Source organism: Gobius niger (genome assembly GCF_951799975.1).
Source record: "Gobius niger genome assembly, chromosome: 16".
Classification (NCBI taxonomy): domain Eukaryota; kingdom Metazoa; phylum Chordata; class Actinopteri; order Gobiiformes; family Gobiidae; genus Gobius; species Gobius niger.
Window position 1 is genome coordinate 25,832,428 of NC_136867.1, and position 27,524 is coordinate 25,859,951.

Genomic DNA, 27,524 nt, shown 5'->3' on the forward strand with positions numbered 1-27,524 from the left:
TAGAGCCATAGGAATATACTGGGAGAGGCCAAATGCGAACAACATCTTTGGTCGTTTTGAGTGACAGAGCACGACCAGACAGGCACACATCAACTCTTCTAAGCTCAGGTATGAACATCTCAGTATGGAAAAACTGTGGCCTGTTCCTTTAAAGTAAACATAGCCTATTACTTGATACAAATCAGATTGGCCCAAGTCTCGTGAAATGAAAAAAGTGTATCGTCCTGGCCCTACATCTAACATTTTAACGTAGTAGCTTCTTCTTCCATTTGTTTGTTTGTATTTAAAGTGCATATGACTTTTTGAAAATAATAATAATAATAATAATATACATTTTATTTGCATGGCGCTTTTCAAGACACTCAAAGACGCGTTACAGAAAACAAGAATAAAATCACACATAAAATGAGCACATTGAAATAGAGGGCAGTTACTCGACATTAAAAGCCTTTTTAAAGAGGTGGGTTTTGAGTTCTCTCTTGAAGGTGAGGAGGTCAGAACAGGCACGGAGCGGTTGGGGCAGTGAGTTCCAGAGTGTGGGGGCGGGGATGGAGAAGGCTCAGTCTCCCCAGGCGCTTGGTCTTCCAGGGGAGGGACAGGAGGTTGGCGTCGGAGGAGCAGAGGGAGCGAGATGGAGTGTGATGGTGGAGGAGGTCGGTGAGGCATGGAGGGCTTTGAAAGTGATGAGGAGGACCTTGAACTGGATGTGTTGAGGGACGGGGAGCCAGTGGAGGTTCTGAAGGACAGGGGTGATGTGTTCACGGGAGCGAGTGTGTGTGTGAGGAGGCGGGCAGCAGAGTTTTGGATGTACTGGAGTTTATTTAGGGTTTTGGATGTTGAGCCGTAGAGGGCGCTGTTGCAGTAGTCAATTCTGGATGTGATGAAGGCATGAATCAGAGTTTCAGCGGCAGAGAAAGTGAGGGAAAACATCAGTTGCAAGTTCATAAGTTGCATAATTATCATTCTAATTTAGCGAAGTTGTACTAGTTATTGTTTTTAATGGATTTTTTAAGCTGCTGACAGGAAGTGACATAGGTAAAGGTAAAGCTCCACAGCAGTTTGACTCATTTCCCATTGACGGCACGGCACGGCAACAGTTTTACATTGTTTGCCTTCAGGGGCGGACTGGGACTGAAAAACAGCCCTGGACTCTGACCAGCCTGGCCCAAATTAGCGTAATTGTGACACTTCCACAAATACATATTTTAACCTCTTACCATCCGCCTTAACCGAGTGCATTTTCCCCAGTTCGACCTTTTTATTTTGATTTTTTTTATTGGCATCATCAGCAAAAAGAACTGGAAATGTGGTCATAGAAACAGAAGCAAAATCATTAATATAAATAATAACGGTCCCAAAATTGAACCTTGTGGCACACCATACTCCACGGAATGCCTTTTAGATTCATTTTTTTTTTTTACTGGGCTTTACCCAAATCTAAAAGCTTCTCGACTGGAGAGCAACAATGTAACGCCTCATTTGAAAGTTAAGACCTACAAAAGTGATGGAAACTTTTTGTCACGTCATTTTTATCATATTTTTGTTGTTTTTCTCATTATTTTTTCAATCATTTTTTGTCGCCTTTTCATCACATTTCTGCTTTGTTTTCATCCTCTATTTCTCGCTATGTTGATGCTTTTCTTTTTAGCTTTTAGATTTGGGTAAAGCTCAGTTGAGGCGGAACCGGTGGCCCTAGAGCCAGTGGCCCCTCTGTGCTCTTCCAGAATGGACATATGGCCCGTCCACCCCTGTTTGCCTTCATCTATGTCACTTCCTGTCGGTGTCTAATAAGGAAGTGAAACAATAGGCACAAAAATGGTCAAACTAAAGAAAGCTATAGGTAGAATCTTTTGCAAAATCTTCAATGTCATATGCCCTTTAATAATTAAAATCTACAATTATAGATCCAATAAAAATCTATGTAATAGTTTTTAAGTGGAGAGGGCAGTGACTATAAACACTATAAAGCAGCTATAAGCTACATGAGGTTTAACTATGAAGATTTTCTGACAGAATCAAATCAAAGTAGCTTTATTCATTGTCATTGCTAGTTAAATCATAGCAAATAAGTAGGTTAAAACTTAAACAACAACATATTAAACTTTGGATAGGCTACAATAAGACATAGCCATAGACATTAGAGTAAAAAAGATCATCATAGTGGATTCGGATGTTTAATGACGCCACCGAAATCACGTTTCCTCCCAGTCCGACTTGAGGATCGTCAAAAATAACATTGCCCTTATTTACTCCTTTCAAAAACGCTTCCGCAGCGCTGGATTCCGACTCGCTTCAGATTTTGCGCAGCTCCGGAAAACAATAGCGAAGTGGGAGGTGCCTCGTCCGGGCCGTGGAGGTGACGTCTGCCCCCGGCCCCTGCGCTCTGCTCTCGCGGTGAGCGCAGACTGGAGCTAACTGCTGCTGCTGCTGCTAAACCAACCATTCATCCATCCATCCGACCGCCCCTGGGTCTCCTCTCCCTCCTCTCCCACCTCGACGCACCTCCTCTGGTCGCGGACGCAGCCCCTGAAATGCTCTGAGCTCTCGCTGTTAGCCATGTAGCCCCGTGCGTAATTGTTTTTCCCTTTAGTTAGCCCGGTCGCGCGTCGTTGTTGCGCTTTAGCTCCCCCCCCGCTTGTCATCCCTTCTCTCCCCGGGTGTCGCTAGCCGTCAGCGCGGTGGGTTTAGTGGCTCTCTCCCGGTGCTGCAGGAGGAGGATGCTGCGGCTCTTCGGCGCGGTGCTCGTCCTGGGGCTGGCCCTGGCGTGCATCACCTCCTGGGTCCTGGAGAGCTACGACACGGCGTGGCCCAAGCGGAGCCTCAGGAGGACGGCAGCCGAAGACGACGCGCTCCGACGCAGGGGGAGCTCTCCTCCGTTCCCCGGCGGCGAGTCGGACAACATCTTCTGGTTCATCCAGGTCGGTGGGGGATGTCACTCACGACGCGCGCGTTTACGGCCATTTATGTGGACGAAGTGCTGGGAATGACACGCTTTCCCTTGCGTTTTTGTGCTGGCTTTATATCTCTGTGAAGATTGGCGAGATATTGCGCATTACACAGCGGCTCTGGAGGAGGATAGCGTCTCTCGTGACAAGAATATCAGTAGTAGGCCTACATAAAGACATCATTTCATACCCCAATAGACAATACGGGGTTTTAAAGCAGGGATTGGCTCAACAGTGAAGCTTGTTCTCTGGTCACTCGGGTGGTTTTGACGATGACTTTACGCAGAGCAATTAAAGTTCTCTAAATCATTGTAAATATAATCAGCACTTGTAAGGATTTTCCTTGGGGAGGACCTCCAGACACCCTTGGTTAAGGTGACCACCTCTAATGGTAGTGAATGTGGGACGAGTGACTGATGGATGTTTGTATTCTGAAATGAACTAGAGGGAACATATTGAATTATAATGATGGACTAAGGAATATATTTGTTCAGCAGGATTGTAGGACTATAGGCAGCGTTAAAGAGGGGGTATTATGTTTTTTTCAATCACATAGCACCAGTCTATACCACACTACAATGATGACCAAACCTTCTGTTGGTCTGTAAATGCAGTAAACTAGAATAACTGCCTTGTATAAAATGTCTCTCTCAAAATGGCTGTAGTGAATGTCTTGAAATAGGCCTCTGTCTCTTTAAGAACCTCTGACTCTTTCCGACACGCCCCCTCCACACGCTGTCTGTGGCATCAGTGGGGAGGGGGTTCTGCTGAGGAGCAGTGGTTGGTTACTCGGCTGGTGACGAAAGCTCGGAGGCGTCTCCAGGAGGTGGGGGCGTTCCTAGGAGGACTCAGGCAAACCTATCACTAAAATGGCCGCCATCAGAGTTTTTACAGATGACTCAAAAATACGTGAATGTGCCAAGGCAACACTTCAGGCATGTTTTTAATGAGGGAATGACATAATAACATGATGTGAAGCTTGAAAAAGTCGATTTTGCATAATACCCCCCCTTTAAACGAAACCAGTGTGGGGTATCGAAGTATATAGGACCCGAAAAAATAATATTTTATCTTCAGATCCAAGTTTTAATGTTGGTCCAGGGACAGCATAAAAGGAAGTGACTTGGTTGTTACAAATTCTGCTTCTTCTTTTTTTTTTTTTTTTTTTCAAATTTAGCCAATTTTTTTTTCTCTTCACATTTTTTCAGTTATTTTCCCCCCCCCTATTTCCCCCCAATTTTTTGACACATTTTTTTTTTTTTTACCCCAATTTTACCTCGTTTTATTCTAATTTTTGCTCATTTTGTTTGTAAATTTTTTTCCCTATTTTTGCCCATAAGTCTTCCTTATTTTTGCAACAATTTCTCCCATTTCCCCCCAAATTATTCCCCATTTTTCACACATTTCTTGAGACGAACCCGGTATTGTAAATCTGCGGATCTTCCACACATTATTGTTCTGCTTTCTAGCTCTTGATGACAAATATTTCAGTATCGTTACCGTAAACCATGTGTTGTCAAAGTAACTATTTTTTAATTTTTTGCCCCAATTTTATTTCATTTTCCCCCTCATTTTTGCTCATTTTGTTTCTCAATTTTTTCCCTATTTTTGCCCATAAATCTTCCTTATTTTTGCAACAATTTCTCCCATTTCCCCCAAAAATATTCCCCATTTTTCACACATTTCTTCGACGAACCCGGTATTGTAAATCTGCGGATCTTCCACACATTATTGCTCTGCTTTCTGGCTCTTGATGACAAATATTTCATTATCGTTACCGTAAACCAAGTGTCGAAAAAGTTTTTTTTTTAAACGGGACGTGTGAGTGCGTGAAGGAGTTTCCATTATGTCAAAGTTTGAAGTTGACCTAGTTACCTTGAGTGTAAAGGTGGAGATTACAGCACAATAGTGGTTCAAATAATACATTTCATTATGATATAACATCAGCAATAACAAATATTTTAGTGTTGTGGCAGCACAGACATGAGAAATTAAAATGTAGATTAGATGAAGATGCAATATTAAAGCAGAACTATGTAACTTGTATACCTTAATAAATCCTTTCCGTCGTCCCTCTGGGGGTAATACAAGTGTTAATGGGATGATTGGGGGGTCTTTCATCTCCCTCTGGTGTCTCTGTCCAGAAAACCACAATTGCAACTTCGCTACCACCGGGTCGGAGTCACCAATACACACTATTAGAATCACGAAGAAGAAGCTAACAGGCTAACGGGCAAAGCTAACAGCGGGCTAGCGTCACTTAAACAGTATTTACAGCCAAGTTTGAGTGAAAAAAAGGATCTCCATGCTACGGCACCTGCAGTGGCGCTTATGGCCTCTAGGGGCACGAGTTACTTAGTACTGCTTTAATTTGCTATTTCAAAGGTGCACACAGAGAGGGCAATAGGTCACTAACATCATCTTTATTATCAGACATGAGGCCTTATGCTGTAAGTGTAGGGCGGAAACAACTAATCGATTAATCGACGACTAATCGATTATTGAAATAATATTTTTGTAATCGATTAAGCGTTTTCTGGTTCACACAGACTCAAATTGAGCAAAAATGACATGAAAATATAGTATTTTTGATGAAAACCTACTTTGTTTTTATAGCAAGTATATGTAGTACACTTTGTACATTGTAAATTTCATAAATATCTGTTTGTGTCTCATCCAATCAGAAACAGAATTAGCACCAAGAGCCTCCAACAAACATTTACTTTACGTTTACTCCATCAACACGTCCTCAAGCGGATTCACTTTAGCTTTATGTGATACAAAAATAGAAAAAATAACATTTTCCTACATCATTCATAGCCAAGCGACTAATCAATTAATCGTAAAATTCGTCGATAGATCAATCGATTACAGAATAATCCTTAGTTGCAGCCCTATGTAAGTAGTTAAGTTAAGTAAGTTAGTGTTTTCTGATCTCTGAAGAAAATGGTATTGCAGCTGTAGAGGCAACAAGGAGGAAGCTCGGTCCCTCTTTCCTCCCCTTGGTTTAAAGCAGAGCTGTGGACTTGCTTTCACGTCTATCTTCTCCATCAAAGCAGGTGTGTGTGCTGCCTGACGATGCGTAGGCTCCGCGATGCTCGGCCTCGTCTTTTGGATGAAAATAGCCTTCCATGTTTCTGCCTAATCTTTGCGTCTGTGCCAATTTGGATGTGGTCCTTGAGCGACGTAGAGACGATCGAGTGAGAAGCGTGGAGAGTCACAGCTGGTCGTGGTTTTAATTTTCCAGCCGGGCAATTAATCGAAATTGCCATCCCCACTTTGGTCTATGATCTCTGTTCGTAGAGGGGCTTTGTAATCGACGAGTTAACGGACATTTATTTGGTTCTTTGGTATTTCTTTGGAGATTTTTGTGTGAAATGACACAGGAGGAAAGCATTTGTTATTTGTTGAGCTGAGGCTTGTATAAAAGACATGTCTAAGTTCATGAATCGGCAACATTTACTTTTATTCTGCAAAAATGAAATGAGAACATGCCATATTATGGAATTATGGCATATGAAAATGTACTTTAAGACACAGTAATATCATGATAATAGGATGGAAATATTCACTGCAAAGTGGTCACAGTGGATCACAACCTCATCTCCTAGTTATCCAGAGTGTTGCTCGTACCTGGAGATATTTTTTTTGTAAGTCATGCAGTTCTTATGTTTGAAGTCTTTCGTGGCGCTAGGCTAATGCAAGGCTAGTGCATGTCTATGGTATCAGCTAGCCTGCATTAAAAACAGTCTGACCCGCTCCACAGTGCACCTGAGGCAAATCACTTATAACACCAGACTAACCATATAAATGTCTGTGTCCATAGAATAATGTTTGGAATATAACTGACCTTGCATCACATGAATGATCGCATTTTGAGGGACTATTTCCTAGCAGATCACTCCGCCGCTGTGTAGCTTGTACAACCACGAAGCTGATGCTGCTCAAATATAAGTTATTTTAAATGCAAAATGGTTAAAATTATTCCATCGACACAGACATTTATATGGTTAGTCTGGTGTTATAAGTGATTTGCCTCAGGTGCTCTGTGGAGCGGGTCAGACTGTTTTTAATGCAGGCTAGCTGATACCATAGAAATGCGCTAGCCTAGCGCCACGTAACCCTTCAAACATAAGAACTGCATGAATTACAAAAAAAATATCTCCAGAAATCAGCAACACTCTGGATAACTAGGAAATGAGGACCTATGTCAAAAATCCTGAACTATCCATTTAAATCACAAGGAAACGTAACTAGTATCTAAGGCCTCAAGGTTTATCAACATCGAATCGCAATTGAGGTTTTGACGACTGCAATAAACAAACCTCAAGAGGCGGAGTTTTTATTCTCCTTCTGTCTCAGGCGTTTCAGTAATAGATGTTCAGTGGTCACCGATCAGACTTGTGGCGCCTCAGATCTCAGGTTCAGCTGCAACAGATAAAAGGTCTGAGTTTCCCTAAAGCAGATTCTTAAGTGTTTACATAGACGCTTTGTGATTCCATTACGGGCTTAGTCACGTGGCTGTCCCCCAGAGGTACTCTCTGAATGTCGGGGAAACTCCCCCAGAAGATGGCGCGGTCCACATAAAACCAAATAGTTTTGAAAGTAGATTATTGTGTATTGCTCTAACGTTGGGGTTGTTTGTTGTTTGACTAAAGTCTAAAATTAACATGACTTTCTTCACCCATGATTTTAGCAGTTTATCATTTAGATTTATTATTTTTTATTATTATTTATTAATTAAATTAAATTTAAAAAAAAATCGCAAGCTGTAATTAGTTTTTTTTTGTCAAAATTGTGCAGCCCTATGAGTATTCTCTCAGAAATAATAAAAGGTACAGAATTTTGCAGCTCTGTTCTCTTAAAGCTCTACTAAGTAACTCTTGCCCCTACAGGCCACTAGCGCAACTGCAGGTGTCGTGGCAAGTTGCGATTTTTTTACTCATTAATTGTCCGTGAGAGTAAATACTACGATGACACAGGGATATTGTACAACCAATTACAGAATGCAGATATTTTTTCTTTCTCAAACTTGGCTGTAAATACTGTTTAAGTGTCGCTAGCACGCAGTTAGCTTTGCCCGTTAGCCTGTTAGCCTCTTCTTCGTGTTTCTATTAGTGTGTATTGGTGACACCGACCCGGTGGCAGCAAAGTTGCAAATGTGGTTTTCTGGCCAGAGACACCGGGGGAGATGAAAGACCCTCCAATCATCCCATTAACACTTGTATTACGGACTAAGGAAAGGATTTATTAAGGTAAACAAGTTACTTAGTTCTGCTTTAACTATATCGACCAAACACTGACTATAAATGATTCTCAAAGAGTCCCAATTTTGCATCAAGTGAGTTATAAAAACAAGCTAAGCTGATACATCAAGTGGATTGTATTTGCTCAGAAAAAGAGGAGTCAGAGCATAAAACATGGACGTACAAATTGTTAACCCTTATATAACTCAAAACATGCCAGTTACGAACTCGTGACCAAGATCCTGGTTCAGATCCGGAGATGGGTCACTGCTCCTGACAGGTTTAACCTCAGCGGCACTGAAGGACTGGTCCAATGCTGAAGGCAATTCCAATATCAGTGGAAAAATATAGCTTTGGAATGGGTAATAACAAGCAGACAATTAAGGCAATGTGATTAAAGCCACACTGCGGAACATTCGAGTTTATATCATAAAACTAGTAACCAAAAGTAACCAAAAAAAAGTATTTCAGATAGAAAACATGCTCCTAATGATCAGCCAAGTGATGTATCATGCTTAATCGACTTTTCAGAGCTTTTTACTACAATTTCGTTCTCTCTTTAAAAGCATATCTGGAGTTGAGTTTCGAGACGCGAGCACATCTTTGAGTGATCTTTGTTTCTTTGCCACTGGTTTTTGTTAGCAGCGAGTCCGTTAATCTATACAAATATGGTATCAGAAAAAAGTTTACATGATACTGGTGTCGGAAAAATAAGAAAATCGAAAGCAGGTATCGAAAAATAAAATACGTTTTTAGAGACCACGTTTTGACGTCAGTTGACAGCTTTAAAGGGACTATACGGAGTTTAAAAATGTTGAAATTAAGTATTTTCTCCCCCCTACAGAATGAGCTCAGTCCCTGTTCACCACAACTGCCTCTAAAATCCTGCACTGTCATTCAGAAAGGTGTTAATTCGGGTCCAAAGTGCCGTCATGCACGAGCTTAATATAGAAGCTGCAGTTACACGTATGACCTGAGGTGGCAGTAGTGAGTACAAAAATGTCAACCTCCATCTGATCCCTTTAAAGGAAGTGATTTGGTTGTTTCTGCTAAAAATAAATGATACAAATATAAAAGAAATAGACTTATGGAATAAATGAACATCTGGTGAGGGTGATAACGAGAGGCAAATCCACTCACAGTAAAGATAGTTGTTTTTTAACATATTTTTCACCTTATAACAAAATACTTGCTGATATTCTACTCTCTTTATGGTGTGAGATGTTCTGCAGTGTGGCTTTAATGTAACTTTCATGAGAGTAGCCTCTGTGTGCGCACTGAGAGGGTACTCAGATGCAGAGGTTCTCCCGCGTTTTAAGGCACATATTCATGAATACATAATTATACAAGCGCTGCATAAGTGGAACATATGGACAGAGATGGAGTGAGGACCGTGAGGTCGTTCAGAGCTGATGGAAATGGACAGTGTCAGGAGAAATAAAATATAAAATTAGATGATGATCCTCTTGTGCAATGGTAAAGAGATCTCAGATAAACAAGTCCCTAACTGGGATTAAATCTAATTTACTTGGAAATAAAGTCATTGCTCGATTGGTTGCCAGGTTTCTGTTAGTCAGACCCGGAGCAGAGAATCTACCAAATGTTTTCCATGATCATCATTTGGAAGAGATTAGATTCACAAACATTCAAAGTACGGCTGAAAGTCCTTTCATCTGACCAACATCAGGCACATCATTATGAATATCCACTTATGGACACCTTTATGAGACAGTCATGTGACCTTAGTTCATGTATGTTGAGAAAGAAGACGTTGAACTTTGTGACAAATGTAACATCCAGGCACTTTTGCAGAGTCCCCGCCCCCTCTGGTGAAAACAAAGGGAGAATTAGTATCACGGCAGATCAGAAATCGGGGAGGATTTCTCATCAATCCCCAGGACGAGAAATCTGAAAGAGGCCAGTGCTCACAGACTTCAGAAAACGATCTCGAGCTATTTTATTTAATGTGGAAAAATGAAAGAGCCAGGTTATCGATTGCCGTCTAGGGCCATTATTGGGGAAACAGCTTCACCTGGTGGCCGTGCATCGTGCCCTTTGTGACTTCTTTAATCTATTAAAGGGACTAGATGCAAGTTTGCCATTTTATACTCACTACTGCCACCTCAGGTCATACGTGTAACTGCACCTTCTATATTAAGCTCGTGCATGACGGCACTTCAGACCCGAATTAACAGCTTTTTGAGCGACAGTGCAGGATTTTAGAGGCAGTTGTGGTGAACAGGTCTGAGCTCATTCTATACACATTAGGACATGACTGGAACATGTAGAGGGAGGAAAATACATAATTTTTACATTTTTAAACTCTGTATAGTCCCTTTAAAGGTAAGATATGCTGTCCCCGTAGGAGAAGTTGACCTTTGCATTTGATGCCGCTCAGTGTGTGACCCGTAACGATCAGTGGGCGACCACAGTGCACCGTGTGAGGACCCATCTCCAGATGTGGAGGCTCATGGTCAGAAACACCTGGCTGGAGGATTCAAGTTTAAGTTTAAGTTTAAGTTGAATGGTTTTGTATAGCCCAATATCACAACAGAAGTCGCCTCACAGCTGCACCGAACATCAAGGCAATAAAACAGAGCAATAAATATGACAATTTAAAGTTTAGGTGAATCCAGGCAAATATAATGTCCAATAGGAGGTAGCGACGAGCGCCGTGGGCGTCCCGTGTCCTTAGACTCTCCAGCACGGCAAGGAAAAACTCAAAAACCCGGCAGGAGAAAAGAGAAACCTTGGGGAGAACCACAGAAGGAGAGATCCACTCCCATGGACGGACAGGCTATAGAGACCCAGGGCCGAAGGATCCCTCAGCAGACGGGCCAAGATCACAGACCGTCCAGTCCTCAGATTCCAGAATGCAGGGTTCCGCCGTTCAGCCGGGTTCCTCCGTTCGATTCACCTATTGTACATGTTTTTAGTGGTTTGGGAAGCCGGAGTACTCAGAGGAAACCTACACAGACACGGGGAGAACATGCCAACTCCACACAGAAAGGCCCCGTCGGGGGTTTGAACCCGGGACTTTCTGGCTGTGATGCACGTGCACTAACTGCTGTGCCACCGTGACCTTCCATGCAGCGCGAGGCCGAGATCGAGATCAAATCAAGTCAAAACCCAGGTCTAAAAATAGTGTAAAGCGGATCCAAATTGGACTAAATCATGTCTAAACCAGATAAACATCAGACTTAAACGCATTACAAAAGCATGAATTAAATAATCGTTCGTTCATGCGGCGTCACAACTTTGTAAACAACCTGTCATTTCAAAAAGAGTCGGTGCAGCGAAGACTTCTATTGTGGTAACTATGGTAATAATAGATACTGCTTTTATTTTATATCTTTTATATTCTACAGGGGCAGCAGCTCAAATTTAATGCTTTTTAATGACACTATTCCCTAATTGCTTTGTTCACTAGTCCATGTTTAGTTTAGTTTTTTTAATAGTTTCTTTTTGTCTCGTCTCGATAAATGTGTCTAGAAGCATTGATTGAACACATATCTTGCACGTTTTCCAATTTTGCACATTTGGACTTGTTATCACATAAAGAGGGTGTTGCATTATTAAAACAAACGCATCCTGTGCTCTTTTTTCTACTCATCACCTCCCAAATTGCACAAACTGTGAATAAAAGCACTGTTATTCTTGCAGTGTTTTTGTTTATGGGCCATGGGATGATGTAACGCGACAAACCTTTGGCTGATTCTGCCGGTTTTTTATGAATGATTGACAGAAATGGGTCAAACATGGATCAGGGAGCAGCGGAGACTTTGCTCCCATTCAGTTTTCACTGTCCACGCTTTAGAAATCGCTACACTGACAGTAGAGCGAGGATGGTTGGTTTACACGCGAGGGAGGAAACACAGCCATAACATTATGACCACGACACATCCAGGCCTCGAAAGATGTGCTTTAAAATGTCGATCTGCGGCAGCGCAAGGGAAGCAATGCCATTCAAATATTAAGAGTTTAAAAGCACAACACTTGCTAATGTGTCATAAAGAGGAGATAGACTGTGCAATAATTCATTTCTGTGTTTTTGCAGGTGTCCGACATCCACATCAGCCGCTTCCACGACCCGAAGAGGATTCCGGACTTTGAGAAGTTCTGCACGGACACGGTGGATGTGATCAAACCCGCTCTGGTGCTGGCGACAGGTAAAAAGAAGAGGCGTCTACAGCTAAATGTCATTAAAAGGACTGTACAGAGATTAAAACTGTTAAAATGAAGTATTTTCCTTCCCCTTCATGGTCCAACAATGTCCTAAGGTGTAGAATGAGCTCAGACCTGTTCGTGTCCGAAGTGCTGTCATGCACGAGCTTAATATAGAAGGTGCAGTTACTTGTATGACCTGAGGTGGCAGTAGTGAGTATATATAGCAGTAGTGCCGACTTGCATTTAGCCCCTTTAAATCAGGTTTAGAAAAATCTAGGAGTAATCATGGACTCAGAACATCCAGAACGCTGCTGCTCGAGTCCTGACCAGAACCAGGAAATACGACCATATTAGTCCAGTGCTCCGGTCTCTGCACTGGCTTCCTGTCACTCAGAGAATAGACTTTAAAACAGCCCATCTCTGACATGTTAGAGCCGTATGAACCATCTCGGGCCCTGAGAACTTCAGGGAGGGGCCTCCTCACCTGGTGGTTCCCAGAGTCAGGACTAAACACGGTGAGGCTGCGTTTCAGTTTCATGCTGCTAAAATCTGGAACAGTCTTCACGAGGATGTGAGACAGGCCTCAACCCTGACAATGTTCAAATCCAGACTGAAAACAGTTCTTTTTGCCCATGCATATGACACTGAAAGTATTTTATCTGCACTCTTGCCTTTTACTGTTATTGATTGACTTTATGTTATGTTTTCTTGTAATTTTATGCAACTGTGAAGCACTTTGAATTGCCTTGTGTGTAAATAAAGTTGCCTTGCCTTGGAAAACCTCTGGAATGTGTTTGTGTTCGGCAGGAGACTTGACGGACGCGAAGACGGAGAGTAAGATCGGCTCGCTGCAGCACGAGGTGGAGTGGCAGGCCTATCACTCCGTCCTGAAGAGGTCCCGGGTTCTGCAGAGGACCAAGTGGATCGACATCAGGGGGAACCACGGTAAACCGGCCCCGAGTGCTTTAAATATGTTAGTCAGGAGGATCAACCTTTTGTGCAGGATGTAGCTTTTTAATGCTTGATTAATTAATTGTACCCTCCTAGAACCTCCATCTTAACGTGGTGGAGGGGTTTGAGTTTCCGCATGATCCTGGAGCTCTGTTGTTGGAGACTTCGTGCCCCTGATAGAGTCTCCCGTGGCAAACAGGTCCTGGGTGACGGGTCAGACAAAGAGCGGTTCAGAAGCCCCTTAAGAGAGACTAGCAGGCCCGGTTAATCATGAGGCCGTCCTTCTGTGGACCCACCACCTTCAGGAGGCGCCATAAGGGGCTGGTGCCATGTGATTTGACCCGGAAACGGACATGATGGATGGGAAAAAAAGAGTGGAAAATTGTGTTTCTCTAAAGATTCTATTTAAGATTTTATGACGAGATAGATACAGACAGCATCTCTGGAGTCGCCCATATATGGTCATGTTTGAAAACAGTTAAGGGGGAAAACAAGTTGGAGAAAAATCTAAACTTTCTTTAATTATTCAAAAAACTACTTTAACAAATGCTGAAATATGAACATAGTTTTCTACTAAATAAAGATACAAAGAGGTGCAAAGTGGTTAAACAGCCCATAGATACATAAATAACGGAGAGCGCTAGCCTGATAGAGATACAGACGGCATCTCGTCATAGAAGGGGACGTGGCTTCGCCGAGGGGGAAAATAGAATCTTTAGAGAAACACAATTTTCCACTCTTTTTAGCCATTTTCTGGTGGAATATCAACTTATTTATCACATACAAATAAAGTCAAGTGTAAATCGGGCCCATATGGATATTTTCTCACAGCAGATTGTTATTTAGAAGTGAAAAAATGGCAGTTGTAGCTAGCGCTAGCTAACCGTTAGCATTAGCCCGATGCTAACATGTAGCATCAAGTTAGCATTCTCCGTTATTCATGTATTTATGGGCTGTTGAACCACTTTGCTCCTCCCCATGTCTTTGTATCATTATTTAGTTGAAACTATGTTCACATTTCAGCATTTGCTACAGTAGTTTTTTATATGTTAGCATCGGGCTAACACTAACGGTTAGCTAGCGCTAGTAACAACTGCCGTTTTTTCACTTCTACTGAACAATCTGCTGTGAGAAAATATCCAAATACCCGATATACACTGGACTTTATTATTTAGGTGATAAATAAGTTGATATTCCACCAGAAAATGGCTAAAAACAGTGAAAATGTGTGTTTCTCTAAAGATTCCATTTTCCCTCTCGGAGAAGCCACGCCCCCTTCTATGACAAGATGCCGTCTGTATTGATATAGCATGGTTGGCACAGCAACAGTTTCAATTGTTTGCCTCTATCTATGTCACTTCCTGTCGGTGTCCAATAAGGAAGTGAAACTATAAACATCACAAAAATTACCAAATTAAAGAAAGCTGAGTACAATCTAAAGCAAAATCGTGTTAACTATATTTTAGCAAAAATTGTGTCTAATGTGTCATATGCACTTTAAAGAGACATAAGCCTTTTACAATCACGCAACATCACACGGCTTAATGGTTTTCTTATTCAACAAGAGCTGCTTCTGTACACAGTCCTTGTACAACTCCTGTAGCTTCACTCTTGTCTGTGTGGTTTAGGGCCACGCTAGATCGGGGATGTTTGGTGAAAATATCCGCATTTTTTCAGCATGACTGTGAAGAGCTGCTCATTTCTTCACTTCTCCAGCTTCAGTTTGCAAGTCGGTGGCGCCGCCGTTAAAGCATCATCCCCCGCTCTTGTCACTCCCTCTTCTTCACTCGGAGCAGCAGCAGATGCTCATTTGTTCATCGGCAAAATCCCGAAATAACACAGGCTTTTTCGACTCATGTGCTCTACAAGAACAGGAGAAGAAGTCAAAAAAGGGGGGACTTTTCTTTTATAATATATCGAGCTATTGTTCAGCGTTGAAAGGGTCTCAAATAAATAGACTGTAAATGGGGCTGTAGTGCCTCGGTTTAGACCTGCACTAATCACTTAAATCCAGTCTCCTCCACTTTGCTCTGCTGCGTCTAGAACAGAGTCTTTTATTCCTCTTCAACTGTGGCCTGTTTTAACCACATCCAGGAAGCGCCTTCTCTGATTGAATTACAGGCCGTTAATGTGAAATCAGAGCCATGTTTTTCTGCGAGAGGGAGAAACGCTGGACATTTGAGACGTCGCTCGTTTAGATTATAATGATTGGGGTTGTACCTTGAAGTCGGGGATGGTGGGGATTGTTGCGTAAGGAAGAGAGGAGGGATGCAAAGCTTTTCAAACTCCTCAGAAAGTGTCAGAACTAAACGAGATGCTAGTTTTCCAATGCTGCAGTTTGTAACTTTGTGTGAACTTTCTCTTTTTCAGATGCCTTCAATATTATGTCCCTGGAAAGTGTCAACAACTATTTCCGGTCAGTATTCCATGAAAAAAATGTTTTGTTTTGGCAAATTTTAAATGTTTACAGATTCTTTTTCCATGTATAAATACTGTGTCTTAGTAAAACTGATCTTTATGGCTAATATTACAACAAATTTAAACCCGGATCTTTCTTTTATTTCGATTTTGTCTCTGAAAATGTTGGCAATTTTTAGCATTTTAGCATAAAATGTCTTTAGTTTATATTGTTTTAATGTGAAAATATGAAAAGACAGAACAATTGCAATACATGCCTTTCAGTCATGTGACTTGTTGTTTTGGCGGCCATTTTGAATACCGAAATGGAATTATGCAGTACTACAACATGTAACAATATCTCTTCTCTGATTGACAGTGGCATTTTTATGTACTCAAAATCATTGCTCAGGAAGATTAGAAGTTAAAACACGACCCCAGAGACACATGTTTATGTGAGTCAGTGTTTAAGATGTTAGCATGCTATTGGTTAGCATTTAGCTTCAACCGCTCAGCTCTCACCTCTCCAAGAGGTCCACACTCCAAACCTTGGATACAACATGTGACAAAGGTCAGAGCTGAGCTGTTACTGTAGTATTTCCTGAGCAAGGCCGTGGGAACCCAGGGTGCTGAGGGGGCTGCAGCACCCCCTGGTGGATAGTTTGGGAACTGCATGCAATATTAATAAATAGGAAATGCGCAAAAAAAGCGTTTTTGGGGTAAATTTTGTCCCTCAGCACGCTCTAACTAAAATATGTTCCCACGGCTCTGTTCCTGAGTGTTCATAGATGTGAGCCACACATGTGTTTATCGTGTTGAAGCCATAATGGTTGTCAGTTGCTAACCGGTAGCATGCTAACGTCTTGAGCAGCTTAAACAGACTCAGACTGAGACTCTGTTGACATGACAAACTCTAAAAACCACAGAGAAAGGTTTTCTGTTTCCTCTTTGATGTGTTCATTTAGTCTGAGGAGTGAAGCAGATCTTTGTTTGTTTTTGTATACTTTATTGTCCCTGTAGGGAAATTTGTCCTCTGCATTTAATCCATCCTTCGATGCCGCTGGGGCGACCCGTAAGGAGCAGTTGTCTTTCATTTTCATACCAAGTAGACATTGTTACATGTAGTAGCACTGCATAATGCTACTTCAGTATTCAAAATGGCAAGCCGGAACTATGCCTGATGTCATTGGAAAGGCATGTATACTTCAAATTTATCTCTAAATTCAATTGTTTTCCCTTTTTTGCCTGTATTGCCTCTCCTTAAGTAAGAAAAATGGCTTAAGAAGTTCAAGAATTGACACATTCATTATGTTTTTTTTCTAATTTGAAATAAGTTTGCCAATGGAACTTATTTTGCTTAGAACAAAGGAAATTCACTTAAATAAGAAAAACAACCCTCAAAGGTTGTCGAAGCCTAGTCAAAACCAGCGTAAATTCTCACAATCAAAGCACTTTCAAGACATTTTCTCATCTACAACAATTGTTTTTTCCAGTGCAATGTTACGAGCGAGTCCCGTCTACAAACACCTCTCGGCAAAGCGTCTTTTTTTTTACGTGTTATTTTTGAATGTCACTATCAATAGCTCCTGTCAGCTGCTTATAGAGAGCGCTGTAGTGGGTCTAAGTGCTGCGGAGACTATAGAAGAAACAGACCTCTGTGCTTTGAAACCGGAGCTGTTATAGCGGCTCCTATTTATTGTCAATAATCCCAGTCATCTGAAGTATCTGTGGATTAAAATAGAAAGTGGATCAGGGACCAGCCAGGTTCAAACCGTTCAAACCTAAACAAGACTACAGTGTCACACACGTCACTCTCAGCTGCTCTCACGGTCAAATCAAACAGCGACTTCACAAAAAAATGAAGACTTGAGATTATCGTGAGACGAAAAGCCAGATATTGTTGCTTCTTCTGATGAACTTAAACCTTGACTTCTGTTCAGTTGTTGCTTTTCTTGCTCATTTGTCTGTTCATTTATCTTTCCAGGAAGTATTCAGCGAATCAGAAAGTGGGCTCGTTCCACTACGTGCACAGAACTGCCTTCGGTAATTACTCGTTCGTTTGTGCCGACGCCACCCTGACGCCGGGACCCAAGAGACCGTACAACTTCTTTGGCATTCTCAACCAGGTACGAACAGCAGGATACTGGAATAGTAATAGTAATACTCCACATTTCCCCAGAAAACAAGGGCAAGAGAGAACAGGTGCATCAAGAGACTTAAAGTGCATTATGACACATTAGACACAATTTTGATGAAACATAGTTAACATGTTGATCCGTCCCTCACTCGTGAACAAGACCTTGAAATAATGAAAATAGAAGAGGGCGAGTGCATCAATGGTCTGGGAAAAAGTGAGAAGGTAGACCGGTGCTCTTCAAAGACTGGGCTGAGCTTACGTAAGAGTAAATTAGCTGAGACTGGCTTGTAGAATAGCTTGTGCTAAAGTAGCGAAAGCAGTCAAAAAAGCAAAATAAAGTCCGAGGCACTCGAGTCGTGTAGCAAAAATAAAAGACCTTTATTAGTATTACAATAAAGGACTGGTCCATTGCTAATAAAGGACTTTTATTTTTGCTATATGACTCGAGTGCCTTGGACTTTATATTGCTTTTTTGACTGCTTTCGCTACTTTAGCACAAGCTATTCTACAAGCCAGTCTCAGCTAATTTGCTCTTAAGACCTTGAAATACTTGAACTACCGATCGATCTACGTTCCCACCCTCACCTATGGTCATGAGATTTGGTTAATGACCGAAAGGACAAGATCGCGGATATAAGCGGCCGAAATGAGTTTCCTTCGCAGGGTGGCTGCGGGTGAGGAGCTCAGTTACCCGGGAGGAGCTCGGAGTAGAGTCACTGCTCCTTCACGTCAAAAGGAGCAGCTGAGGTGGTTCAGGCATCTGTTCTGGAGGTCTCCTGGTCGCCTCCCGCGGGAGGTGTTCCAGGCATGTCCTAGTGGGAGGAGGCCTCGTGGAAGACCCAGGACACGCTGGAGGGACTATGTCTACGAGCTGGCCTGGTGTCGCCTCGAGGTCCCCCCAGAACAGCTGGAGGAGGTGTGTGTGGATCGGGAAGTCTGGGCATCTCTGCTGAGACGCGGCCCCGGATAAAGCAGAAAAAAATGGATGGATGGATAGTTAACATAAATGTATTCAAGATTTTGCTAAAGATATTGTACTCAGCTTTCTTCAGTTTGACCATTTTTTGTGATGCTTATAGTTTCACTTCCTTATTGGACACTGACAGGATTTGACATAGATCAAGGTAAACCATGAAACTGTTGCCGTGCCGACCATGTTTTATCAATGGAAAGTGAGTCAAACTATGAAACTGTACCTTTATCTATGTCACTTCCTGTCAGTAGCTTAAACATTCAAATAAAAAGAAACTTCTCTGCCCAACATTTCTTCCTTAAAATTCCTGCGTAACTCAAATATATATTTTTGTCATATTTTGTTGGACGTCTTTAGCTTTGATTACAGCACATTCGCAGTGGCGTTATTTCAACAAGCTTCTGCAACGTCAGAAGATCCCGTGTTGCGTTCATTTCTCACCAAGATCTTGTATTGATGATGGGTAGAGTGCGACCACTGCGCAAAGCCTTCTCCAGCACATCCCAAAGATTCTCAATGGGGTTAAGATCTGGATTCTGTGGAGGACAATCCAACTCTACTCCCTGAAGCAACCCCAGATCAGAACAGTTCAATCCAGGTCCCAACTTTCTTCTTTGGTCAGGCAGGGTATGTTCGAATACAAAATGAACACAGCTTTAAACAAATAATCTGAGCATTAGACAGTCATGGTCAAGGCATGTACACTCAGCTGTTTCATGAATCAAGTGATTATGTTCTTTATCGTAATGTTCTCCCTGGTTTATTCTTCATTTTTCTCATCCCAGACTCAGATGGATTTGCTGGATTCCTTCAGGCTGGAGTCTCTCCGCTCGAACCAGTCCGTCTGGTTTGGACACTACACCACCTCCACCATCGTGTCGCCGGCTCCGGGAGTACGGCAGCTCATGAGGTACGAACCGCTGACCCTTCACGGACTTTAAACTCCTCCGAAGCAGCAGCCGTGACGCGTGACCTGATGGAGCGGAGGTCAGGGGGGAGTCACGAGCCGAACCCACTGACTTTAGCCTGAAGACGACACAGTTTATCACATGACCCTGACGTTGTGTTGGAGTTTCTCTTCCTCTTTAAGACAATGACTTCCTGTTTAAGATCAAAAGAACCATCACAGAACTAAAGAGTACTTACACACCAAAGAGAAACCGTGTTTAGATGCTGACGTGCAAAAGAAAGAAGATAATGATGCACAAAAATACATATTGCGTGTTCTAAAGTACCTCATACCTCCACGCCCCTCTCTGCCTCAGGTCGGCGGTGGCGTACCTCTGTGGGCACCTCCACACTCTGGGAGGCCTGATGCCGGTGCTCCACAGTAGACACCCTCAGGGCACGCTGGAGCTGGAGCTGGGAGACTGGATGGACAACAGACGGTTAATACACACTTTTTTTGTTTATTTTTTGTGATATAGACTTTCCAAGCTTTAAAATGAGCCATAACTTCCTAGGCCTCAGGGGAGCGGAGAAACATTTCAGTGAAAATTGTTTGTACACCTATTATAAATAGTTTATAAACTTTTGCGGATAATTTCAGAACCATAATAGATTTTTTGTCTTTTAAACAAGCTCCCACTGAAGCACCTACTAAACAGGAATATTCAGCAGTCCCTGCTGTCACTGTTCAACACTGACACATTTAGAAGATTTCATGCACCGGATTTTAGACGAGACGTTTCTACAATTTGGCCAAAAATATCAGTGGTGCATATCGGCATCAGCCAATCAAAATCAAAATCCCCGATAATCGGCCTCAGCCTTAGAAAAACCCATATATTTCTATGATTGAAACCTTTGCGATAATAATAAATGTTTAATTTTAGGCTTTTTGAGAGATTTACAACATCAAATAAACTGCTTAAAATATCAGCTTGTATATCGGCCATGCCAACCCCCTTCATATCGGCACCGGTATCGGACCCCGAAAATCCATATCGGTCAGCCCCTAATAATAAATGATTAAGGTGAGACAGCGGGATAAAATGAAGATTTTTCAATCCAGTGGTCTGTTTTGAGGTTTGCCCAGCTGCCTTCCTTTACATCTTAGTTTTATGGTCAAAGTAGAGTCAGGTTAGTGCAGCTCTACAGGACCATCATCGAGTCCATCCTCACCTCCTCCGTCACCATGTGGTTCACTGGTGGACCCGTGAAAAGATATTTTGGTTACGCAGTGCTGAGGGACAAAATTAACCACATTTTCTGTGATTATTTCCTATTTATTAATATAACCTGCAAAAGTGCAAAACTATCCTCCAGCACTATAGGCGTGCTGCTGTGGGCTCCCTCCTCTCGAAGTTCTGTACATCTCCAGGCCCCGGGGACGTGTAGGTCAGATCACAGCCGACCCTTCTCACCCTGGACATGGACTATTCACCCCCTCCCCTCAGGCAGGAGGCTACGGTCCATCCAGACTGATACAACAACAGTGTTTTCCCTACATCATCAGATTCATGACTAAAAAAAGCACTTGATTCTAATTATATTTATTTTATGGATTTTGTCTGCGCTAACAGTCCCTCTGACCACCATCATTCATCCCTATTGTGCATGTTTTTAGTGCAGAGAGAGCAGTTAAAGACACACTATCTTCATGAATGCTGTTTGATGAAAGCTCTTTTTGCAGTGTGGGGTAGAATAAATGTACATCTCTGTAACTGGAGTTTGTTGTGTCTGTTTCTTACCTCAGATATCGAGTTCTGGCTTTGGACCACGACCTGCTCAGCTTCTCAGACCTGACGTTCGAACAGTGGCCCGCGGTCGTCATCACGAACCCCAAAGACGCGCAGTACCTTCACCCCGGAGCCGAGCCGCTGGGACGCATCCGCAGGTCCACTCACATCAGGTATTTTTGAGTCTTGCTCTGGTCTCTCTGGTCTGTAAGGCTCGCCTCACACGCCCCTCCCTCTCGCCGCAGAGTGCTGGCCTTCTCCGACGCCGCCGTCTCCTCTGTGGACGTCCGAGTGAACGGGCAGGATCTGGGCCGGGCGCGTTCGGCCGGAGGGCCTCTGTTCGTGCTGCAGTGGGACGCCTCGCTTTACGTCAGCGGAGTTCACACCATCACCGTCACAGTCCAGGTGCTGCAACTCAGTCAGATGGAAGACTTGGAAGAGTGTTTTTGTAATATATTGTGGCTTCTTAAAGGGGCTTAATGCAAGTTATATACTCACTACTGCCACCTCAGGTCATACGTGTAACTGCACCTTCTATATTAAGCTCGTGCATGACGGCACTTCAGACCCGAAGTAACAACGTTTTGACTGGGCTCATTCTACACATTAGGACATGGCTGGAACATGTAGGGGGAGGAAAATACTTCATTTTAACATTTATAAACACAGTATAGTCCCTTTAAGGTTCAAGGAGAAAACAGTTTACTAGAGATTTTTAAAGAAATAGGAAGCTACGTCCCGCCGACGTGACGAGCACCATTAAATGCATTCCTATACGCGCCACAGTCACATTGCCCCACATGTTACTAGTCAAAATGATAGATTTGGGTAAGACAAAGGTCCGCCTATAAAATGGACATATCCATGTAAAAATGGATGTGCAATGTAAATTTTTACAGATATTGTTGACCTGTTTGAAATATATGTACAAGTGGTAGTATTTTTAAAGGCTCAGAGTGTGTTTTGGTTCCACCTGTCTATTGCAGCTGTGGACCTTTTATTTTCATCAAAAAATGTAGGCGAGGATAAAGAAAATTATTCTTTTATTCAGTGCTGTAGTTGATAACTTGCCAATAGTGGATCTGATAGTCATACTGACTGTTGTGGCGACAACTAGAGACTCACAGTCAAGAGTATTATGTAAATTCCATAAGGGACATTAACAGCAATGGTTTTAATTTGGAGGCGTCATTTTACAGGCGAGTGAATCAAAATGACCTACTTCAGTAAAAGGTTAAAATGTTAAGTGAATAATTAAATTAAATTAAGTTTAGCCTCCTCACCCCACCTGAACCAAGCACATTTCCTCCAGTTCGGCTTTACCCAAAACCTAAAAGCTTCTTGAAAAGAGCGTCAAGACGCAAAAAGAAGGATGAAACACACAAAAAAAGTGACAAGAGTGACAAAGCAGCAATAGCACAATGTACAAAGAGACAAAAATATGACAAAAAAGCAATGAAAAAGCAACAAAAGTTAAATTAAAGTAACAACAACAAAACAAAGAGTGACAAAAGCATGACAATAAAGCAATGAAAAAAGTGATGAGTGAGCAACAAAAAGCAACACAAATGTAACAAAAAAACTATGAAGAACGACAAAAAGAGAGACAAAGACACAGGGAAGTGAGGCGTTACTCTGGCCAATAGGCTTTAAGCTCTCCTCCAGTCGAGAAGCTTTTAAATTAATGCCAAACTGAAGAAAATGCGCTTGGTTAAGGGGGGTTAAGGCTTTAAATGTTATTAAAAATCATTCATTTAGATCTAATTGGGCAATAAATTCTACATTTACAAAATAATGACATTGCTCATAATATAATAATAATTTGCTAGAAGATGCACACATTTTGTCGTCTGGCTGTAGGCTGTAAAATGTGCTTGATTAAGAGGTTAAAAAGAGCTCAAAGTTGACTTCTAATAAAATAGTTTCCCACAGTTTAACACGTTTCGTCTTCCTCAGGACGCCGCGGGTCGGTCCACCGTGAAGCAGCAGCTGTTTTCTCTGGAGGAGAGCCTGACGCCGAGTTTCGGGTTCGTGCAGTCGTTTATCCTCCTCACGGATCACTACGTTTTGGGCAGAGCCGCCTTCTTCCTCGCCATCCTGGTCAACATCGGAGGACTCATGCTCTTCAGGTGGATGACCTTCTACAATGGGAGAGGTCAGGACTTCACTTTGACACTTTATTATTAAACTCTTTTTAATTAATATTCACACATTTATAAAGCCTATTATCCATTACCGGACTTTTCATAGTGTGTTCATCGCGGCGCCATCGATTTGAAAGCTTGTTTTCACTGTTTTGTGACGTGCCGTTCCCACCACCGCCTACAGAGGGAGCTCCAGGCCAATTTGAACAGCCCAGTCTCTCTTTACACAATGTTATCGAAAGTAAAGGCATCATTCTGACCACTCACTACGAGGTCAAAAAGAAGGAGCTTTGGTTGTAAAGAAATGAGTAGTTGTCGTGGTCGCCATGTTGTCTTTAAATCTTTTTGTTCTTTTCCAGGTCTGTTTTCCAAAGCCTGTGTGTCTCTGCAGCTGGTCAGTAAAATGAACATGTTTTTCTACTCGCTGCTGTTCTTCAACCTGTGCACTGCGTTCGGTGAGTCCACGTCCTGACACGATCTCTGCACAGCTCCAGAGAGTCATGTTTTTAAAATGTCCTCCCTCTCCTGTCGTTTAGGCCCGTGGTTTATCGGGGAGATGATCGACGGACACAGCGGAGCCTGTTTCTCCTTTGGAGTTTTCATCGACGGGCACTTCCTGGAGGGCAGTCTCACTTATGTGGTCGGAGTTGTACAAGTAAGAAATAAATTCGACTACTCTCACACTTATTCTTTTTCTTTGCTGTTGCACTCGTGAACTGTGAGAAGAGGCCTTCACTGGGCGCTTCTCTTTGGTCCTCATGGCGGGGAGCTGACATTGCTGTTATATCACACCCTGGTGGCCGGGGCGACTCCAAAAGATACCTGATAAACAGGATTCCAATGGATTCTAAAGAATGGCTCCAAAGAGTTTCTTTATCGAAGATAAAGAAAAGGGCAAAGTTTCATATTTAACCACACTGGTTTTTGTGCTGTATAAATAAAAAGTTTCAGCCTGAAGCTTTGATTGACAGGCTCTGGAACGCTGAAGCCAGACCCGCGAGGGTGGGGCTTCCCGCCCTTTTGTCCTTTTTTTGGAACATGCTCCGTCAGTGCCGCCGCTCCTTAAAGGGGCTAGATGCAAGTTTACCATTTTATACACACTACTGCCACCTCAGGTCATACGTGTAATTGCACCTTCTATATTAAGCTCGTGCATGGGCACTTCGGACCCGAATTAACACCTTTTTGAGTGACAGTGCAGGATTTTAGAGACAGTTGTGGTGAACTGAATTCATTCTACACCTTAGGACATGGCTGGAACATGTAGGGGGAACGAAATACATAATTTTGACATTTTTAAACTCTGTATAGTCTCTTTAACACTGATAACACGCATGTTCTGAGTGGCTCCTCATTGAGGTCATTATGACTGAACGGCACTGTAATGTATGTGCACTACTGTTTTACTAACGCAGCTGACAAAAAAAAAAAAACGTCCGCATTCAACGAGAGCGATGAGGAAGAAGAGTCATGGCCAATGCGACCGATGATCCTGAGGAATCTCTGTACCGTGTGAGGAGACTTCACAGACGGCCCGTTCTTACAAACGTTGTATATTTGCTGCAAACTTAAGTTCAGATCTTGACAAAACTCAGGGTCATGTAGAGTTCTCTGCAGCCTGCGCTCATAGCGGGCAAGAGAAAGAAGAGAGAGAGAGGTCTGTGCGCCGCAGCTGCACATTGGTGTAGTTTCGAGCATGAGTTTAATTTTCATTAATTTACATTTTATTTTATTTTATGTGGTGGGGAACCATGGAAAATGTCCGCTTAGGGCACCATAATGGCTTCACCCTGTGCTGCCATCAGGGATTTTCTCTCAAATGGAGTAATTAATGTAAATGGGGAGGAGTGAGCACAATAGGTCTAACAATATTAAAGCAGTACTAAGTACTGTGTTTACCTTAATAACTCCTTTTCATAGTCCATGTGGGGGTAGTACAAAATCAAAAAAATGATTTCCATTCTGTGATTGGATGTGCAATATCCCTCTCTCCCTTCACCTTTTCTGTCAGCGTAGTATTTACTCTCCAAGACAATTAAAACGTTAAAAAATCGCAACTTTGCTACGACACCTGCAGTTGCACTTGTGGCCTCTAGGGGCAAGAGTTACTTAGTACTGCTTTCCCATGTCTGTGAAAGGTGCTATATAAATATCATTTAATCAGTCTATGGGCATAACAAATGCCCTTAGTCACTTCTCCCCTATTGCCATGTGAGTGAGGGATGGATAGTGTGTCTACTTTTGTCTACCTACAAATGCATTTAATTAAGAAGAAAAGAAGAATCAGGATGTTGTATTGTGAGAGCCAGAAACGAGTCAGGGCTGCTGCTCACAGTTAATGCCTTTGATTAACTGTAGCTTTAATATAAACTGTTGTTTTCTGTCGCAGATGCTCTTCTTCAACATGCCCCTCACCTTGTACCTGTGCTGGAGCCTGCACCATCGCTGCTGCGGCCACTCCTTCAGGTCGCACCTCCGCCTGAGGGCCTGCTCCTCTCGCCCCGGCCCGCCCCAGCAGCCCCCGCCCCCTCCGCCCGGCTCCCGCTGCGGGACGTTAGCCGTGCACCTCTTCATGCTGCTGCTGCTGTGCTGGCAGGTCCAGTCTTGCTACTTCCTCCTGGAGACGTACGGGCCCATGGCCTTCGCGCTGTCCCCCGTCCGGACCTGGGCGCTCGCCATGGGCTTAGCCCTGGTGCACAGAGCCTGGACATGCCCCCTGCCCGCACTGAGGGAACACAGCAAAGGGAACAGCGCCACCTCCTGACAGTGACCGCGCACTGCAGGGTCGAGTCACGTCGTTTTGAAGCCACTGTAAGAAAGAAAAAGCACTAGTTCCTAAACGTGAGCTCTGCAGAGGGAGCTGGACGTGGGTCAGTGGAAGCAGGTCATACCAGTGTTAAGTTTAGACTTAATCATGTTTTTGCTGACTAAAATTAAACTAAAACTAAATTAAAATGAGACTTTTAATGAGACTAAAACTATGGGTGACGCTTTAGAATACAGCCCGTGTTCCAGGTGTACGTACGGGGTAACAAGTAAGTAATTACACATGTAAGTACAGGTACATGTATATCAAGGGGGAACAAAGTGTAACAAGGCAGTACAAAGTGTAACTACGTGTCAAGGTGTAGTAAAGATGTTCCAAGAGCAGTTAATGGTGCTGAGCGAACACACAGTTGTGACAAAAGGGATTGTGGGATTATAAATTATGCATTAACTTTAATGTTTCAGGAGAACAGTTTTACTGTTGTGAAAGTGAAGACATGACTCCAGGCATTTTTATTGATTGTTGTTTATTTTCTATAGTTGACACCGTTGCCTGTAACAAGCAGGAACAAGAGTGAACAGAGAAAAAATAAGTCTCCAAAAATGATCACACTATCAAAGTGTACATGTGTAATGACTTTCTTGTTACCCCGTACTTACACCTGGAACGCCGGCTGTATTCTGAAGCGTTACCAAACTAGGTATAAAATATCCATTCCCTCTCTTTGACTCATGAAAACGAAGGGACTAAAAACACATGAACTTCAGTGTCACAGTGTGAAAGAGCCATTTAAATCCACTGCCAAAGGAACAGGTCTGAGCTTTGTTCATGTGGGAGAAGAAAGTTGAAGCAGATGATGGAATTTGTTTGAATACAGTGATACAAATGTAAAGTTGCCTTCTTACTGAACATCAGCTATTCAGTTTATCAATCAGTCAAGAATCAGTGCCAATCAAAACTACTCTAACACATAATTTAGTTATATTATCATGTATTCTTATATCTTTATTGCGTGAGATTATGTCCTTAAAGTATAGAATTTCTTTTAGTTCTCCTTCGAATCAGATCAGAAACCACCAACCAGCACTAATTTGACAGTATTTTGAGTTTTTCCTG

The 27,524-nt window shown here is 42.6% G+C and overlaps 1 protein-coding gene across 1 annotated transcript; it reads left to right on the forward strand.

The window, feature by feature from the left end:
* Nucleotides 1-2,154: 2,154 nt before the first annotated feature.
* tmem62 (transmembrane protein 62) lies at nucleotides 2,155-26,590 on the forward strand. Its single transcript, XM_079573469.1, has 13 exons — nucleotides 2,155-2,918; nucleotides 12,249-12,360; nucleotides 13,166-13,303; nucleotides 15,680-15,725; nucleotides 17,691-17,832; nucleotides 19,602-19,726; nucleotides 20,082-20,204; nucleotides 21,515-21,670; nucleotides 21,743-21,902; nucleotides 23,454-23,652; nucleotides 24,001-24,096; nucleotides 24,178-24,296; nucleotides 26,031-26,590. The coding sequence occupies exons 1-13, from the start codon at nucleotides 2,718-2,720 to the stop codon at nucleotides 26,403-26,405; spliced, it is 1,992 nt and encodes a 663-aa protein (XP_079429595.1). The 5' UTR covers nucleotides 2,155-2,717; the 3' UTR covers nucleotides 26,406-26,590.
* Nucleotides 26,591-27,524: the final 934 nt, after the last annotated feature.